This window comes from Excalfactoria chinensis, chromosome 5, assembly GCF_039878825.1.
Source record: "Excalfactoria chinensis isolate bCotChi1 chromosome 5, bCotChi1.hap2, whole genome shotgun sequence".
In the NCBI taxonomy this organism is placed as follows: Eukaryota; Metazoa; Chordata; class Aves; order Galliformes; family Phasianidae; genus Excalfactoria; species Excalfactoria chinensis.
Window position 1 is genome coordinate 43,786,837 of NC_092829.1, and position 18,020 is coordinate 43,804,856.

At 45.5% G+C, this 18,020-nt stretch overlaps 1 protein-coding gene across 6 annotated transcripts in view; it reads left to right on the forward strand.

Annotated features, from left to right (window-relative positions):
- The first annotated feature begins 513 nt into the window (after window positions 1–513).
- The window catches only part of SLC1A2 (solute carrier family 1 member 2), an 83,429-nt gene continuing 65,922 nt past the window's right edge, over window positions 514–18,020 (forward strand). Inside the window, exons 1-2 of one of the 6 annotated variants that reach the window (XM_072337078.1) lie at window positions 689–820; window positions 3,437–3,644. Coding sequence is in view for 2 of the 6 variants with exons in the window: in XM_072337075.1 (XP_072193176.1) it covers window positions 786–820 (35 nt within the window). In the remaining 4 variants the exon portion in view is untranslated. Of the gene's footprint in view, window positions 821–1,434; window positions 1,898–3,436; window positions 3,645–8,928; window positions 8,948–18,020 lie in introns of those variants that run through there. The other 5 variants (XM_072337077.1, XM_072337075.1, XR_011903651.1 and 2 more) reach the window with 5 other exon arrangements.

Consider the following 18,020-nt stretch of genomic DNA (forward strand, 5'->3'; position numbering starts at 1 on the left):
CAGCAACAAAAATTCTAAATATGAAAAATCAGATGTGTTTCACTCCTCCACTGGGAGGAAGACATTCCAGTGAACGTGTGGTATTCCCCCTTACAGAAAGGAGTTGAGGAAATTAGTTGACAGTTCTGGAGGAGAGTAGACTTGCAAAAGTTCAAGATATTGTTGTGTTTTTTTTCCCCTAACATTGCAACAGTGAACAAAATGAAAGAAGGAGAAAGGAATATAATTGCTTATTGGAGCATGGCTTGCCTACCGAGAGCTCTTCCATGATTACATTAAATAAGAGTTTTGACACTGCAACAGTAATGGAGGAATCGTGAGGGTCTGTGAGCTGGTGCTTCTGTCAGCTGTGGCACCATTCCTGCCTTGCTATGCCTTGTGTTGTTTTTCGCTTCTGCAGTTGAGAGCAATGGGCCCTCAATGTTTCTTCCTCTGTGATTCATCCAGGAGAGAGCTAGGCAAGCTCAACTGCAGGTCTGCATTCATTCCAGTCTGAGCTCTCACTCCTTTTACTGCCAGTCATCCATGGTGAACACTTACTGATCCTCCAGCTCTGCCTCAGTGCTGTCCCCGTTCAGTTTCAGTTGCTACAGCGCTGGCAACAAATAGCTGAGTGCTGGGTTGGGTAGCAGCACCATCGCTGTTCACTGGCTGTGTACCACCCCAAAGTTTATTCTTCTGAAACTCTGTGGGATGAAAATCACTGTGTGTGAAGGCTTGCTGCGGGAGGAGGTTTCTACAGCAGTGCCTGCACCTCTTTCAAAGGTCAAGGACTTATTTTTAAGATGCCAAACTACCTCAAGCACCTCCTTTCAGACAGGTGAGGACCTCTACATCGGCTGGGAAGGGTTGCAAGCAGCTCCGCAGGGACGGCAGCCTCACAGACCTCCCTCCCTTCCCCTTTCCCGTTCAGGACCCGGCTTCCCTCAGGCCGACCCCGCGCCCCTCAGCCCGGCGCAGCGCACGGGGCCACCGGAGCAACGCGGGGCCGCCCGTGCAGGTGGGGCTGCGCCGCCGCCGCCTGCCCGTCAGGGGGCAGCACCGCTCCGCCGCCGGGCCGGGCCCCGGGCGCTCTCCGCGCGTCCCCCGGCGGGTGGCCCCGAGACCCGCTCGGCCCGGGGGGGTCACTCGGCGGCGGGGCTCGGGACCGGGGGGCGGCGGAGAGGCCCTGGGCTCGGGGCGCGGTTGCCGGGCCGCGGTGGCAGGCGAGCGGGGAGCGAGTAGCGGCGGGAGGCGGCTCGGCCCGGCCCGCTCCTGCCCGGGGGTCCCGGCGGGCCCTGGAGTCGGGTCCCAGGGCAGCGCAGGGCGGCGCGGCGCCGAGCGGCGCGGGGCAGGTAGTGAGTCGCGGCGGGTGGCCCTCCCCCTGCGAGGGGCTCGCTGCCCCCTCCCCTTTCCTTTCTGTCCTTTGAGCGAGAGGTTGGGGGGATTTATAGGAGTACCGGCGGCCGGTGATGTCAGCCCTTGCCTAAAATAGAGGGATAGACGGCAAATCCACAGCTAGAAGGCTAAACCTTCCAATCCTGCCTCAGCCAGCGCCGCGCCGATGTGAAGTCACCCCCACCTCTCGGCGGGCACACACACACACGCGCACACGCACACACACACGCGCACGCCCCGCGGCGAGAGGCGGCCGGCGGGACCGCAGCGGTGCCAGCGGCTCCTCGCCCCGCCAGGCCCGGCCGGAGCGCTCGGCGGGCGGGAGGTGGCGGTGGCGGGGCGGGAGGCGCCGAGCGGAGCCGCCGGTCCCCGCCTGGCGCGGCCCCGAGGATTACCAGGAACCGCGCGCCGCTTCCCCGAGGCGAGAGAGGGGCACCCGCGGAGCCGCTGCCGTTCAGTCCCGCTGCCCGGGCTGCCGAGGAGACAGGGGGGCTCTCGGGACCATGGCGTCGACGGAAGGGTGAGGGGAGCGCCGGTGCGGAGGGACGGACGGGGGCGCGGGTGGTCCCGCATTGTGCGTCTGCGGCGGCCGCGTGTGAGCCGTGTCATTGTTAACCCTCGGCCCCGCCGCCGGGCAGCGAGGAGCGGACAGCCGCGTTCGGGAGGGAGAGGAGGAATGGGGATTCTCGTATGAGCCGCTAGAGAGGTTTTGGTTCTTTTCCCGTCGCTTCTTTCTTTCAGCCCCAGAGGGTTAAATGAGCGTAGAGCACCTGCCGGAGCGCTGCCGGGCGCGAGGAGCGCGGGGTGCGGGGCAGCTCCTCGCCATAACCGCGGCCCGTGCGCCGGGACCAGCCCGGAGCTGTCCCTGCCCGGCCCTGGGGAAGGCAGCGCACGGATCCAACTTCTCCGGGAGTTTTGCAATTCGGGACGTTTGTGCCAAATGCGTTGCAGCGCGAGCGGGGGAGATGCTGGGGAGGGTGAAGGGTTATACAAGAGGCTTTAAGAAGAGACACGGAGCCCGGCGGGACAGCGGCCCTGGGATGAAGACCTGTCCCTATCCCTGCCCGTGTCCCTGTTCCACAACAGGGGATCACAAGGATCCGCTGTGGAGTCCTTACTTTGCAGGTAGTGGGAGAGGGAAGAAAAGGTTCCCCTGATCTCTGGTTGCCCTCTCCTAATACAGGCTAGCATTAGGCTGCGTCTGGTGTGAGCCTCCCCTTTATCCCTGGATGTTGTCAGGTTGTATCAGCGTGATCTGCTGTGGATGGGACTCTCTGAGGACAGGGCGCGAGAGCGAGCTCTGTTTGTATGGCTGGTGTGGCTCTTGGGCACAGCAACGGAGGGGATTTACCAGCACATGGCTGGGGTGTGTGCACACAGGTGTCCCATCACCTACATGTCCAAAGGGACATTCTCCTTGCAGAGTGGCTGGCCTGGAGCAGAGTAGCATGGGAGCGCCAGTGCTGGTTCTTCAAGAACGAGACAGACCATAGGGCTGGAGTTCTGAGGAGAAGGTTTGGAAGTAGTCTGCATCCCATGGTTGTGGCTCCGTCTTTCTGCTTCCTTACCTGACTCCGCTGTGCTCGGTACGCTCCAGCTGCCTGCCATTCCATCCCAAAGAGAGAGGCTGCGGGGCCAGGTGTTTGCTGTGCCAGGGTTTAATGGGAAGAGACCTGATGAGAGGGGGCTACAGCCAGGAGTCTGCCACCATAAGAGGTAATGTGTGCAGAAGGAGAAGTGCACTTTATTGAAGCTGACCAAGTAGGTGGCTAAAGGAGATAGGAGCACCAGAATTGGAGGGGCTTCCGTAGATGTGTGATATTGCTGTCCTTATCAGAAGAGCTAAATGGTCAGCAAGACAAAAGGAACACAAAGTTTAGGCCTTGTTTTCAAACTTTTTAGGAAACTCACTGAGACAAAGACAGGCCAACCCTCTTCCCTGGTGCCTTTCAACTGATGCCTAATTGTAGCTGAGAGAAACCAGCAGAGTGGGATGTGTGTCTCTTGTCAATCCCTTTGTGCTGCTGAGTACCTGAATTGTCATCTTTCCCCCCCTCAGGTGAGAAGCTGAGGAGAGAAATAAGCTTTACGTACTGGCATTAAGGCCGGCGAGCTCAGGCATCGTAAGGACCGTCAGGGAAACAAATTCAGGACCATCCGGGCTGTTCGAGGAAGACTTTCCATCGACGCCAGTGCAGTGGAAAAGAGACAGGTGGCAGAGAGTGCCCATTGCTGTGCGCAGCGTGGTGCGTCTCAGGCACACACAGGTACATGGAGAGACCCCTGCGAGAGGTGGGACGGGCTGTGTGTGTGCCGGCACAGAGTCTAGTGGCTCTGTGGTGCTCAGGTGGCATTAGGTGAAGTTGGTGGTACATACAGTCACTGTATGTATAGAACATACATATGTATGGATATATGTATAGAACATACATATATATGTATGGATAGAACAACTCCAACTGCAGTCAGTTTTGCAGTGTGTTATTTTCTCCTCTGACAGTGCAGTTTACATGAAGTCTCCAAAGTGGAGGTGTCAGGAATGTGATAGGGCACATGGCAAATGGTAAGGTCCCCGTGTACACACAGAGGAAGGTGAATCTATATTATGGTCATAAAAAGCAGTGGTTACTCAGAACCAGGATTTACTAGGAAAGATTTTCTTGTCTGTATCTTTCCATTTTTTTTTCTTTTAATACTTACTTTGAGGAAAGTTAGCCATGTAAGGAAATTTGCCACCCAAAACTTCCTGTTCCAAGAAAGAAAATGTGGACAATGGGAAATGAATCACCTAAAAATGAGAAAGGGAACATCCCCTGATACAGAAGGATTAGGCCTGTGGGGCTGTGAATCTGCTTCACTGCAGTTCCAGCTGCTGGCACTTTCTCTCACTGAGGAACTTGCTTACCTTGACTGCAAAGTCATGCTGTCACAAAATGCCCTGGTACCCATCTCATTTAGCAGGATGGACTTCGGGTGTTTAGCTGGTGCTAGAAGGTTCAAGGAAGAAGAGCTGGAAGCAACTGTTGGTGCTGTTTGGCATTGCTTGTTTTCATGCTCATGCCCTAAGCATCCCACCCTCTGCCACAGTCACCTTCCCTGGTGACTTCCTCTGGACTTGCAACACAGTTCAGAGACCCAGCAGCATCTGTTCACATTCTCTGTTGTGCACTTTGCATAACAGTCAGGTAGAACCTCTGGAGGCTGATCAGTTCTGCCTGAAGGTGGCAAAGCTTTTTAACTTTTCTTTGCTTTTACAGGATCTAACAGGACATAAAGATTAAAAGAGATGAACACTGCCTGCTCACCTTGCTTCCCCCTAGGTTATGGCTCTCACCTCTCTCTTCAGTGTTACTGTTTCAAAAGGAAATAATGCAGTGCATTGCTACAGTTTTTAAATAACATATTTGCATAACTTAGAGGCTTTAGATGTCAAATTAGCTTGTGATTTAATCATCGGATATCGAGCCTTGAGTGTTACATTTCCTTGTTACCTTGTGTAGGTAAAAAAAAGTTCGGGTTGGGTTGGATAATCAGGAAAAGGTTCTTGAACACAGGGTGGTGGGCATAGAAAAAGCTTCCCAGAGCTGCTGGAGTTCAAGGAGAGCATGGACATGGGGTCTGATTTTTGTGTGGTCCTACGTGGAGCCAGTAGTTGGAATCAGTGACCTTTCCAACTTGGGATATTCTATGATATTTTGTGATGATATTTTAGTACTCTAAAAATCTAGCACCAGTTTTGTGTACTTTTTAAGAGCGTAAGTTTTGGGGCATAAAGTTTGAACACTTTCCTTTAAGAATGCAGCCACTAGGAGACACTGTCACTGCATCTATGGCTGTAAATTAGGGAGGCTGCAGGTGTTTGGGTGCTGAGCTCAGCCCCACGGGTGAGTAGCCCTCCTAGGCATGACTGGGAACTACCCAGGCAGCAGCTTGTCCCACTGTGGGTATTTGAGTGCAAAACCCTTGTTTCAGGGAGGCTGTTAGCACAGACATGGGCTCCTCATTCCCTTTGGTCAGATTGCCAGAGAACAGTCCAGGGCAGGTTGGTGTAAATAGCAGAGATGTTACTGCTATGGGTATGTGGTACCTAAATGGCAGGCATGTATGTATGCATAGACTCTGCTACAGAATAAATGTAGTGAAGGGGGGCAGGACACTGCAAACATCATGATGTTTGCAAATACAGGAGGCTCTGGGTAATTGCTTAGCATCGTGATTTGATTAGTGAAACAGATGTAAGTGCTTCCTAACCTTATGTACACTTAATGTAAATGGTGTTTATGTAATATGCAATGGCTTGAAGGCAGAGTTCCCATTCTGTTTGGGGTCACAAACATGGTGTGTACAATCTACAGAGATCCCTCTCTTTAGGTTTGCCATTATTGCTAACTCAGTTAAGAGGGGGGAAAAAAAACAACAAAAAAACCAAAACCAGTCAATTGATGGTCTGTTCCTCCTCTCACAGCTTGACTTTTCCTATTTTCTTCCATCAATGCTCTCTCTTCAACTCAGGTTTCACTGTCTCTGAAGCTGTGGTTCCACAGGCAGATATACAGTCTGTGCCACATCCCCACTACACAACATGAATTCAGTCCTGTAATGCTATAATGGGATGCTAATAGCAGGACGGCAAAGTGTATGGCTACAAGAAATGAGAATGAACCCAAATACAGCAGCCACAAACAGAAGTGAAGGAAAAGAGCCACTTACCTTTAAAAGGCCTCAGGCAAGCAAGAGACAACTTCACCTCCACTGCCAACACTTAAATGAGGTCTGGGAAAGGGTGGATCCTGGCTTCATGCCTTCCAGTCACTCAGGTACATTGCATACACCTGAGCTCACTTGGGTTGGCCCTGCCTTCCCACCAGGTGCTCAATCACTGTTCCATGCTGTGACTTAGCATTTCCACTACAAGTCCAGATCAGATGATCCTATGATTAAATTTATCATGATTCAATGTATTTTCTTCAAAAATAGCCACAACATATTGTATGGATTTTATACAAGTTTTCTTCTAGCTATGAAAAGGTAACTGTTCATCAGTTTAACATACAGTTAATGTGGGAGGCTCAGATAATAAATACCTCACTCAGCATCTAACCCTGTGTGTGTGTGTGCTACTTGTCAACAGTTTTTGAACAAATTTGAACCTTGAGAATGAATTTATTATTCTGGGTTAGCATTTCAGTCATGTGGCTGTGGTGGTTTTGAAGCAGGAGCCCTAAAGCCATTTGCTGGATTGTCAAGACAAAGCCCAGAAGGGAGATTGCCAGCCCTTACCATACACCTACCTTGGAGACATCGGGACTCACCTTACTGAGTCAGAAAAGCTAGCTTTGTGTTTCTTGGTAGGGTTCAGGCACCACATTGGAGAGTGGGTGTGCAGGATCTGCCACTATATGTACACAAGCACACCCACAGTTTTCTTGTCATTTGAGTTTTTACTCTGTAATTTACCCACAAAACTCCTCAAAATGGAAACATGATGAAATGTGCTGGCACAAGTGTTTGAATACTTTAGAGGATTAAATCCTCCAAGTGCTCTCACTGTTATTTTCATGGTGGATTTGAGCAGTACCAACTCAGGATGGAGATGTTTTACCCTATACTCCTTCTCACACATTTTGAGGGACAGATGGAATGGATGTAGCCTATTAATTAGACATATCAGCTGTGGCTCTGACCTCATTTCACTGCTGTTGATTGCAAATCTCTCATTAATTTCAATGATATAGAATGAAACTCTATGAAAGATAATGTGTTTCTTAAAACTGAACATGGTGGTTTTCATGACCCCAAGCTTTGGTTTGGCCTTGAGTTATACTTTCAAAGAGAAGTCATCATCTAGACATTAACTCAATTTTTTTTAGACCCTTGTGTAAAGGCACAAGTACTGAAATGTTTCTTAGACAGCCTATAGGGCTTAATCATTCTGAACTTTTGGGGAAAAGCAGATGAGGGAATTGGATCAGATATACAATGGCTGTCCCTTAAAAGTGGCTGAAATTTTCAAATTGAGTCTTAGCCTTCAGCCATGAGATGAATAAATACTTACGTACACCCTCCGCTTATGAAGAAGTACTGTATTTCTATAGTAGCAAGATACTACATTTAATTTTCTTCTTCATCTTTGCATTTCACCTTGACAATCCTAACAGGACTTCTAATAACTGTAAATATATAAGCAGTATTTCAAGGGTCACAGGTTTTCCATTAAAAATGCTGCTGTAAGAACCCTCTTCTGTTCCACTGGCATAGATATCCATTCCTTCTAGCAGTGACCTGCATCCAGTAGTCACCGCATGCCAACATTTAGTAGGCAGTGAAATCTCACCTGAAGCCTAATATATCGTGATGTGCAATTATTAGAAACACTCTCAATATTCCTGGAAATCAGAGATTTTAAGATCACATTGAAGAACCTCAGATTTTTCATTGCCTGCTTTCCCAACTTGATGTTCATAGGGCTAATTTTGATATGAGTCATCCATTCCTTGGCTAAAGTTGAGAAATAATGTATTTTATATCTTACACCTTATGTCATGGGCAATGAGGAACGTTTTCAGAAGACCTGAATAGCTGGTACTGCTTTTGTTTCTTCTGTCATGCACCGGCATTTGAGTTTCAAAAGATTCCTTTGTACCAGGCTGAATGAAATGAGAATATAAAACTGATCAGCAAGAGTGCTTTTGTAAGAGATGAGGCTTGAACAAAATAAACATGTATAGGTGCAAGCACTTGGTCTTCACTGCCTTCTTATGTAATAACGTTTTGTTCTGTGTGATTTAATTCCCTTTCCCAGCCCAACATGTTGCAATACCCACTATTTAGAATGATTAAGTCAATGAGTTCTTGAAAACACTGGATGGATCTGTCAAATCCATCATCTCTGCTATTGTCCATCTGCTAATGAAAGCTCCCCTTACAGTACAATATTTGACACTTTTCGCCTCCAGCTCGTTAAGCTAAAATGCTATTTCCAGAGGCATGAAAGCAATAAAAATGAATGTGCTTTTATATATTTAATCCTACTTCTATATTAATTTCAAAGCCTCTCAGTGTACTTAAAGCTTTAAGACAATTAGCCGCAATACAAGTCTCAGTGCTTGGGAAAGATAACAGGCAAGGTTCAAAGACCATATTCTAACATTCAAATAGAAATCGAGGACCCTTACAAGGAAGGTCAAAAAGGAACCAAAACATAGAATAATTAAGGAACACTCCTGCTAATTGCAGGCTCCTTGGGAGAATGGCATGAAATTCACAAAACACAAAATCAAATTCATTGTAATGCTTAAAAGAAAGGAAGGTACGAAGGGGATAAGAAAAATTAGATTTAGTTCTTAAGTCTCAAATATAAATGCTTGGTTTCAGCTTTTGAAATATTTGCTCTTTCCATTTCTGTTTCACAACTGTTTTGCTACTGAAGAAAAAGGCAGCTATAAAAAAAAGACTTAACATGAACTGATTGGAAGCTCTGCTATGAAGGAAAATGCAGCACTGTGTATTAAGGAAACATTTGGGGTTGACCAAAGCAATATTTGCCCTGTATCTGACAAAATCGAAACATGTAAGTGTGACTGCAGCTGAGCTTTTCCTTGATTCTTTTTTCTGTTAATATAACCACCAAGTCAAAAATCAATAGGTTTTCCAGGCTGCTTTCTGCTCCGTGACCTTTACTGCTATTTTCTCAACGCGAGTTAAACACTAGGCTATTACTGTAGGCATTTAAACTTATCTAAACACATATCGTTGTGTGTGCTTCCGTATATGCTTCATTACTTTGTTTTAGACACCATCTCCTCTTGCAGCAGATCCATTTGGTAGATTTTGCTGCCCTTTCTGTCACATTGGTGTGTTTTAACTCCCTAACACTGCCCTTCATTTCTGCAGCAACTTTTAACTTGCTCTTTTACCATTAAAATTTGGACTAATACTTACACTTTCTGTTGTTATTCTGTTATTTCTAGCCCTTCATGGCTTCTGTGTCATCTTCTTAAATAATACTCCTCTATCCTGGTCCGTAGACACTGAAGATTGACCAAAATACTCTGTGATGGTGGCTGTTTGAAAGGTTTTTGGCGGGTTTCTGTATTTTAGTACTGTTCAGTTTGGAGCAAAAGGTTTCTTTTTCTCAGGATGCATATAGATACATATTTGATTTGAACTTCTGCTGCTTCACTGGTTTTGCTTTCAAAGTTACTGGGGAGCTTTGAACCTCTTCTGTATCAATCTCAACAATTGTTAGTACATTTTGTGGTGTTGATTTCCATAGCTGCAGGTCTGTTGTGATGGTTATTGATGGTGGTAGCCATCATACTGGTAATCAGCATATTTGCCTGTCTTCTGTGGGACTGGGGGGGGAGGATGCAGCTGTTATTCCAAAGTCAGGCTCCATCCTGAATTCTTCTTCTTACACCTTCAATAAGAAGGCAGCAGACAGTGTTTCTGGAATGGGTAATTTGAGGCAAATTTAATTTAATCAATTTAATAATTTAATCAATCATCCTTTTGGCGTTGCAAGAATAATTGGTGACCTATCCAAGTAAAGAAACTGCAGATGAGATGATGGCCAGTCCGGTACTAGAAGGCTTCATTTAAACTGGAACTTGCCAGAAGTTTAGATGCAGTCCTTAGTTCCTGTATCTCAACTCCAGGTTAATCTCTCTTAGCCCTACTACCAAATCTGCTTCAAACCTATGAGTAAACGTACCTCCTACCTACTGATGGCCTTCTCCAGACACACTGTGTGGCTTGCAGGCCTGTTGACTGTATCTGCCCCAAGGCAGGAACCCCAGTGTTTCCCTTTCCAGCTGTTTGTTGCTCTTTCCTTCTGTAATTCATCTTAGAGATTTGCTTCCTCATGGAGACTGCGGTAGAGATCACAGGTAACCAAGTCGCGCACATGGCTCATCCTCTGACGCACTTCCTGTGGTCCATGCAGCATGTCTGGCACCCATTGCACGTCAGCCTGCTGCTTCCTGCACCCGCTGGAGGATCTTGGGGCAAGAGGGCATGGTGAGCACCCTCTGAGAGGTGCTAGCTGAGCCTCAGATGCACTTTTCCAACCTGGAGGAGCAATATTATCAGGGACCAGTTTAGATCCTGAAGGTGGTGTAACTGTATTAACCCAGCACTGTATCCAGGCTAATGACTGCCTCTTAGCCAGGTTAATTAGCTTGAGTGCAGCAGAATGTGAGTACAGATGACCTGGGCTAGCACAGAGGAAGACATGGTTACCTTTCATGCCCCATGTCAGGTCCATTCAGAGCTTGAAAACCTGTTTCTCAACAGGCTTCTCAGCCCAAGGAAAAAAGGTCAATGCTGTTTCTTCTGAAGTATGGAAATTAGAGCCAACATTTGTGATTTTTAGTTATCAGCCAAAGATTTTGTATTCCCTAATCTAAAAAAAAATCCCAAGATATGTAGCTGTTAACTGGGGGTACAAGAGCATATTGAAGCATCTCCAGTTCTGAGTTCACCTATAGCACAAATACACATCATACTGCTGCCTCTGTGCAGTGCATCCACAGCTCTAGTGCAGGTTCACCTGGTCACCAGGACCCTCAGGTAAGTGCTCTGTGCTGGGCAAGCTGCTGCTGGGCTCCCGAGGCACATGTGTGCATGTGTAAACTGCTCATGAGCAGCAAAAGCAGGGCCTGAGTTTACCACAAGCATAACAGACTATGAGGCAGAAGCAGTCTTGTTAATTAAGCATCTGGCTCCTTATCTGTGTGAGAATGGCTCTTCTAGGTGTAACCGACAAATGTTTGTCCATAGAAGTGCACACAGGTAAAGCCCGTGGCACTCACACACAAGCATGCATATGGGAATTAATTAACACCTGGCTGCTATTTATATCTCAGCAATCTAGGACAGGAAGCAAGGAACAACACAGGATCCCTCAGCCGACATTTTAAGGGATCTGAAGCAGGCAGATGGCAATGCCCTGTATTGGAAAATGCCAGGAGACGTGACTCCCCTGGACACAGAGTGTGCAGAGGAGCCCCCTCAGACATACCTTTGACATCCCTGGGAGAACATGAGTAAGGTGGAGTCTGAAACCAACTTAATTTGTAGGTGTTACTTATTCACTAAAGCACAGAGAAATGCTTCTAATTCAAAATAGCAATGGTGTTAGTTAATCTGGACATACTGTCTAAATCAGAAAAGAATGCACTATACTGTCTTGAGGGATTGCTTAAGATGTAGTCATAAAAAGGCCTGAATGCCAAGATCTTTGTTCCTGTCCATTTTGAGCTGTGGGCCGCGCCCCAAACATCCTGTGGAACTAGCATGTGTAGCCCATAATAAAACCATGAGGAACAATATTATGTCAGTGGGATTTTCCCCTGTATCTGGAGTACTCAATCTAGGTTTTACAAGATTGATCTGTACAATTGATTTCCCAAAGCAGATGTCTGTCTTACTCTATTCAGACTGTGCATGAAACTAGTTCATTCATAGACTCCGTGACATCTGAAAGCTGTTCAGGAGCTGCTGATGGAGACCTGTCAGAATGGGACACAAATTGGACAGGCGCAGTAAGTGGGAGCAAAGGACAACAAGGTCTGGAGGTCACACTCAGCCTCAAGGCTGACAGCTGAAAAGGAGGGGGAACAGATAAATTACCATCTTGGGTCTGCCTTCACTATACCCTGTGGTACGCAGCAACAACATAACATATCATCCTCTAAGTGAAGTATTCCTATAATTTCTGGGCAGCATAAGAAAATGACTGTAGCTGCCATATATTGCTTCTTCAATTATTTTGAAAGGAAAGAGAAAGGAAAGGAAGATTTTAACTTCCATGCAGTTTCTCTGCTGTTTATACTTCTGCTTTTAAGGAGTCACCAGGAAATATGGTAGTTTCAGTAACCTCCCCTTTAAAACCATGGCATGTTGAGACCGGCCACATGGAGGTGTTGTTTTCCTAAGTTGGCTATTAGTAATTCTGTCATACCAGAATGCCAAAAAGGTTCCTTTCAGGGCTAAGATTATAGGTACTGTAAAATAAATGTCTCCTAATTTATCTTGTCTGAACAGAGGAATGAGAGACAGCATAGAAGTTCTCATGTTTATAAATGGAGAACCAAGGCATAAGTTTGTTTGCTGTCACGTGAGAATCTGCAACTGCAGATCAAGCTGAGCTAAGATCTCCTGTGTCTGCGCTCAGCCAGATAATACAAAACTGTCTTGTTTTGGTACTTTGTCTCTCTGGGTGATGATATTTATTGCTGCTTTGCTGCCTGCCTAGAGCAGGGGGAGGCCAGATGAGGGGCTGAACTTACCTCTTTGAGCAGAGGTTTGTTATTGTGAAAAGAAAGTATCAGGCTGTCTTCAGGTTTGTTGAATTCCTCAGCAATGCTTGGGTTTTCCCTTTGCTGTCTGAAAACTTGACAACAACTATTTATTTTTAGAGTCAGACTGAGTTTCTCAATTTTTTTAGCACTGTTGTGCAACTGATGTGTTTGCTGATGGTGGCTGATTCATGAAACAAGGCTTTTCAGCATCAAAACATACGTACCTAAAGGAGAGACAGGACATTGCCCAGTGACAGGAAATACACTAGTGCCAAGTCTACACTAGAGGTCAGAATGGAATGATTCTGTTTGGCAGATGACCATCTTATCACCATTTGCTGACCTGCCACTCACTGCTTTATGGACTACCATAAAACAAACAAACAAACAAAACCCAAACACTCAGGAAATGGAAAATCAAAATGTATTGGAAGCCCATAGCTTCTTTAACACCTTAGAATGTACTATTTCATCTTTTAGCAGGTAGGCTCTTCCTCATTTGTTACACTTTTGATTAAGATTCCGCCTAGCAGGACAGAACAGCAAGAGACAGAAAAAAGTCCATCAGTTGAAGAAGAAATTATACAAACAAGGTAAAACCCTAGTAATCTTTTTTTTCCCCTCTCCATGACAGAACAGAGAAAAATGGAAGTGTGTTTCCTTGCAATTGACCATAAAGAGTCATTGAGTCAAGGGTGTTCCTTGTTTAAAGATGCTCACACATCTAGTGAGCCACAGAATGCATTTTTTTTTTTTCCATATAGACACATACGATATGGAACACAGGCTAACATGCAGTCACTTATGTGTTCAAGTGGTGACCGGCCACAAAGATGCCAAGTGTTTCTCAGACATAGCTGACAAACATTGCTTAGTTTTAAGTTGCCCCATTTGATACACTACAAAGTATAACTAAAACAGAGATAGTTTGAAACATATGATAGTTGCTTGGATATTACTGGCTTCAAAATACATGTACAGCCAAAACCTCGCCCTCATCTCCTGAGCTCTTGGAAAAAGAAGCATTTGGACTCTGTAAAAAGCCCATTTGTAGCACAATGACACATTGGAAGCAAAGTCCCAAGCTACAGCTAATGAGTATAAGCTCAAGTGCAGCAGCTATAGATACAGAAACAAAGGGAGAAAAAACAAACAAACAAACAAACTCCTTACCTGGAGAAGGCCTCAGGGAGGCAATAATCTCCTGCAAAAGCTACCTTTGCTTCTATTGCCAACCCTGAAATGAAGTCTAGGAAGGGTGGATCCTGGCTCTACTCCTTCCAGTCACTCAGGTGTATTGCTTGCACCTGAGCTCCCCTGGGTTGGCCCTGCCTCCCCACCAGGCCCTGACTTAGCATTTCCACTATAAGTAATTCCACTCTAAGTTAGAATATTCTAGTGAGAGCTTTAATTTGCAACCATTGGGATAATTTATAATGGTTAGTGGATCTGAATTCTTAACTTTTCATTTCCTTCTCAGCAAATCATTCATCCAGACTCTGTGGAGAAGGTAGTGTAGGAGTTGGCTAAGCCATCTCTATATCTTTCAATGTCTTCTCAGATGAGCGTCTGTCAGTCCAAGTATTATGTTCTTTATTCCTTTGGAAATACTCAAATGTGCATGGAACAGAATAGGCTTAGGATTTTGGGCCTTAAATCTACTCTTCTAAAATCCTTTAATGTAGCTGACAGTCGTCCCTGACAAATTGTTCCACAAATTATTGGCATTTTCAAGTGGTCAGTGTTAACATGACATAGAGATTCATGCATTCTGTCAAGTGCCAGAAGGTACTGCACAGCTGAATTAGCAGAAACTTTGTAAAGGAACCCAACAATAATAGTGCAGACAATGAGGCTCATGGTATATGGTGAGAAAAATATATATAGTATACAGTAAATATCTTCTGTAAAAGCAAATACTGTGAATTAGTTAGGCTGTTTTGTTGGATAATTCTGATTAAAAATCCACTTCCAAAAGAAATCAGCCCACAATTTGGCAGGAGACCGGTGTCTCTCCCAGAAGAGATGTCCCTTTTATTTCTCTGCTCAATATTGGTCACAGCAGTTCCCATCTTTATCTGTTATTCCCTATCAGTAACACCACTCAAATGTGTTTCAGTGGGTTTCTAATCAGTGCATACACGCTACATGATCTCAGGGCAATATGCCAAGTTTGTTTTAAATCCATCCTTCCAGGTCAGTGGAATCATGCATTAGGTGTTTCCAAGTGAGAAAATGAAAAGTTACGCTTCATGGTCTAATTAGCATTTGCCCCTAGTGACATCTACCTACAGAACAATTCTGTTATATTGTAGGGTTTGTTTTTTGTTGTTGTTTTACTGTTCACTGATGTACATCCAAAGTGGGAATTTTCTACAGCACGTTTCCCATCAGTGTGGCTAAGGCTTGTACTGCAGGCCCTCAATGCTTTGCTCTTCAATGGTCCGTGCCAGGCTTAGAAAACAGTCTCTCAAATGCGTGCGTGTTTTTACCTGCATTCTTGTGGACATCAGTGTTCATATGCAGCATCTCACAGCTTTGTCCGTACAAAAATCTTATGTATGTCCTGGTGTGTCTTAGACCTGAAAATTTTTCACTCTCAATTTTTTGAACACATCAAATACTAAAGGAGAGCTTAACAGTTCTAGTTATTAACTCTTCTGACCATGCTTTAAGGCTCTGTTGATAAAAAGTAGAAACAATCTCTTTTCTCATCATGTTTCTTCTTCAGCCTAGTGGCAATGGTTAGTCAGGAGAATCAGACTTGTTAGTTTTTGGAACTCATTCATGATCTAAGTGTTTCATTGAGAGGGAAGCAGGGAGAAAGAAAGACATTGTGGGGTTTCCACAGTGCTGTCCATATACTCGTTTTAACAGGTGAAAGGTAAGTGTTCTGCCCATTTATTACTCTTCTAATGCTTACTCATTGCAAGAATGAATAAAATTTAATTACAAAAGAATGTGAGGAAGGTGGTACACATTTAATTGCAGCTCTCCTGGCCAATCATGCGTAGTTTTTGGGGGTTTGTCAGCACATGCAGCCCTGACTGATTGCCCACGTTCTGACAGTTGTTTCTCCTCAGTTAAAACAGAAGCATGTTTTTATTTCAACCTTAGTCTTGTTCTTCATGAGGCTATTATCTGTATGGCCAGCATCATTGTCAGTGGAGTGCACTGGTCTTTGCTCAAGTCCGGACTTCCTTATGATACTGATAGGTGACACTGCACATAAATTCTAAAGCTTTGCTGGATTATCTGTTGATTTGAAAGTCTTTCATTGGGTGTCCTTTACAGCTACTCACAAACAAGCTCACACTCATTCTGGAAAGGAACAGGCTTGCCTTCTGTGAAGTAAGCTATTTGGCTAATTGTCTTCTATGCTGGCTACTCTGCTAATTTGCCCACAGAAACACTTGCCGCAGAGCAAATGTGAAGTACCTGCTATATCTTCAAAGTGTAAAATAGGCAGCATGGTGTATACGAATACATTTGCCTGCATCACAGTAGGCCCCTAGAGTTGGAGGTTTTTCCATCCTAAAAATCACATCTTCCCACTCACCACTTGTTTGCTAGCTTCATTTTCTCTGGTTGCACTGAGACAACCTGGCTGAGACCAGGAGATGGGGATGGAGAACTGACTTTGCCTTCAGTCCCTTCTGACTACCACTTGGTAGCACACGAGATTTTCTGCAAGTTTGAGCCTGGAAGCTAATAAAACCACTGGATTTATTCACAAATGAACTTCACTCACAGTTACTTATCTTAGAAATGTAATTCAGCTGTGTCAGAGCCACAGGCCTTTGCTTGTTTCAGGCTTTGCCCTATTCCCTTCTATTGTAACCTTGTGCCACAGGTGTGAGCAAAGCAGGACGGGGGACATGGAGTTGTGTCTGCCCAGTTGTGGAATACTCATGGAAGCAAGCAGCAGCAATGGTGCAGAGAAAATAAAAGGCAGAGCCTGAGGACACTGGTGTGAAGTGCAGAAGATTCCCAGTTCCTCTATTGCAGGGCCCTTTGCTGATAGTGAGTGTTGCCACATAGTAATTAATATGTCACCATAAGGACACACCAGGGCTGCATGGGAGGCTGTAATTAGCACAAAATAAAGATAGCTTGGGAAAATCAAAGCAAGCCAACTAGACACTTTCCTAATGAGGCCGTCAGGGAAGCACTCACAGATGGCAAGTGGACTTTTTTAAAGTAAGCTATTAAAATTGTGTTTGGGAGTACATTGACAGCGCTATTTCTGAGTAGCAGTCACAGAGTCACATTTCTTCCTGCCTTTGAAAAATATGAACCTGGAATTCAGTTCTTCCAGCAGATGCACAGCAAAAACTCGCCACATTAAAAAAGAAGAATTCACATTACTGCTTCGTAATACACATCGTGACATATTTTTAACATTACGGCTGTGGTCTTCTGGGGCTCCCCAAAGTGGAAGGGAAAGGGAGTGGTTCATATAATGTGTGCCAGTGAATCACATTTTTTTTAGAAGATGTAGTAAAAGATCTGTTCCTCCCTAAGCATTTGCTTAATGCTGCTGTACCTGGATTTTGAGTAACATACCAGTAAAATTGAAGTGGAGACATGCAAGTGGTTGCTTGATGTACAAAAAGAGATGGGCTTTGTTGGAAATGGGCTTCAAAGAACAGTAATGTCAATACTGCCTTTCTGTATAGTTAGATGTAGATGTTTCACATCCTTGCTGCGCTGCCTGAAGCAGCTTGTGAACATGAGGCAGCTTGGGGGTTATTTGGTGGTGGGCAGATGTGAGGTTGCTCAGGTTCTCTGGGCTGGAGAGTTTCATGACAGCTCCAGGCAAGGGGAGTTGTGACTGCCTTAGCTGTGAGCTAGGGCGCCTTATCTGTCACCTATGGTTTACCAGCATGTGTTTTGGTTCACACTAACCCTGCTGGTCAGCCTGAGCAGAGAGAATTTGTTTCTGTTGCCATCTACTGTTTGGGCATGAGAAGTCAGTACTGTGGTGCATCAGCCAGGCGGCAGGCTGGCCCTGAGTTAAGTTGTAAGAGCGTGGTTATTTTAGGGCTGGAGTCTGAACTGAAAGAGCTACCCTCCAACTTCACCCTTTCTCTAGGGAGCTAAAATTCCTTGCAGAGAAGCAAATACAGTGCTGTTCATTTGGACTGTTGTATTCCAGTGCTACATAAAAGAATATGAACGAAATTTGTCACCTCTTAGCTTCTCCCTGTCACCATACACACAGCTAATCCCAAATACTCTCGTCATAGAACGACAGGATCGTAGAATCGTAATATCACACAATGGCTTGGGTTGGAAGGGACCTTACAGTCCACCCAGTTTCAGTGGCTGCCTCCCACC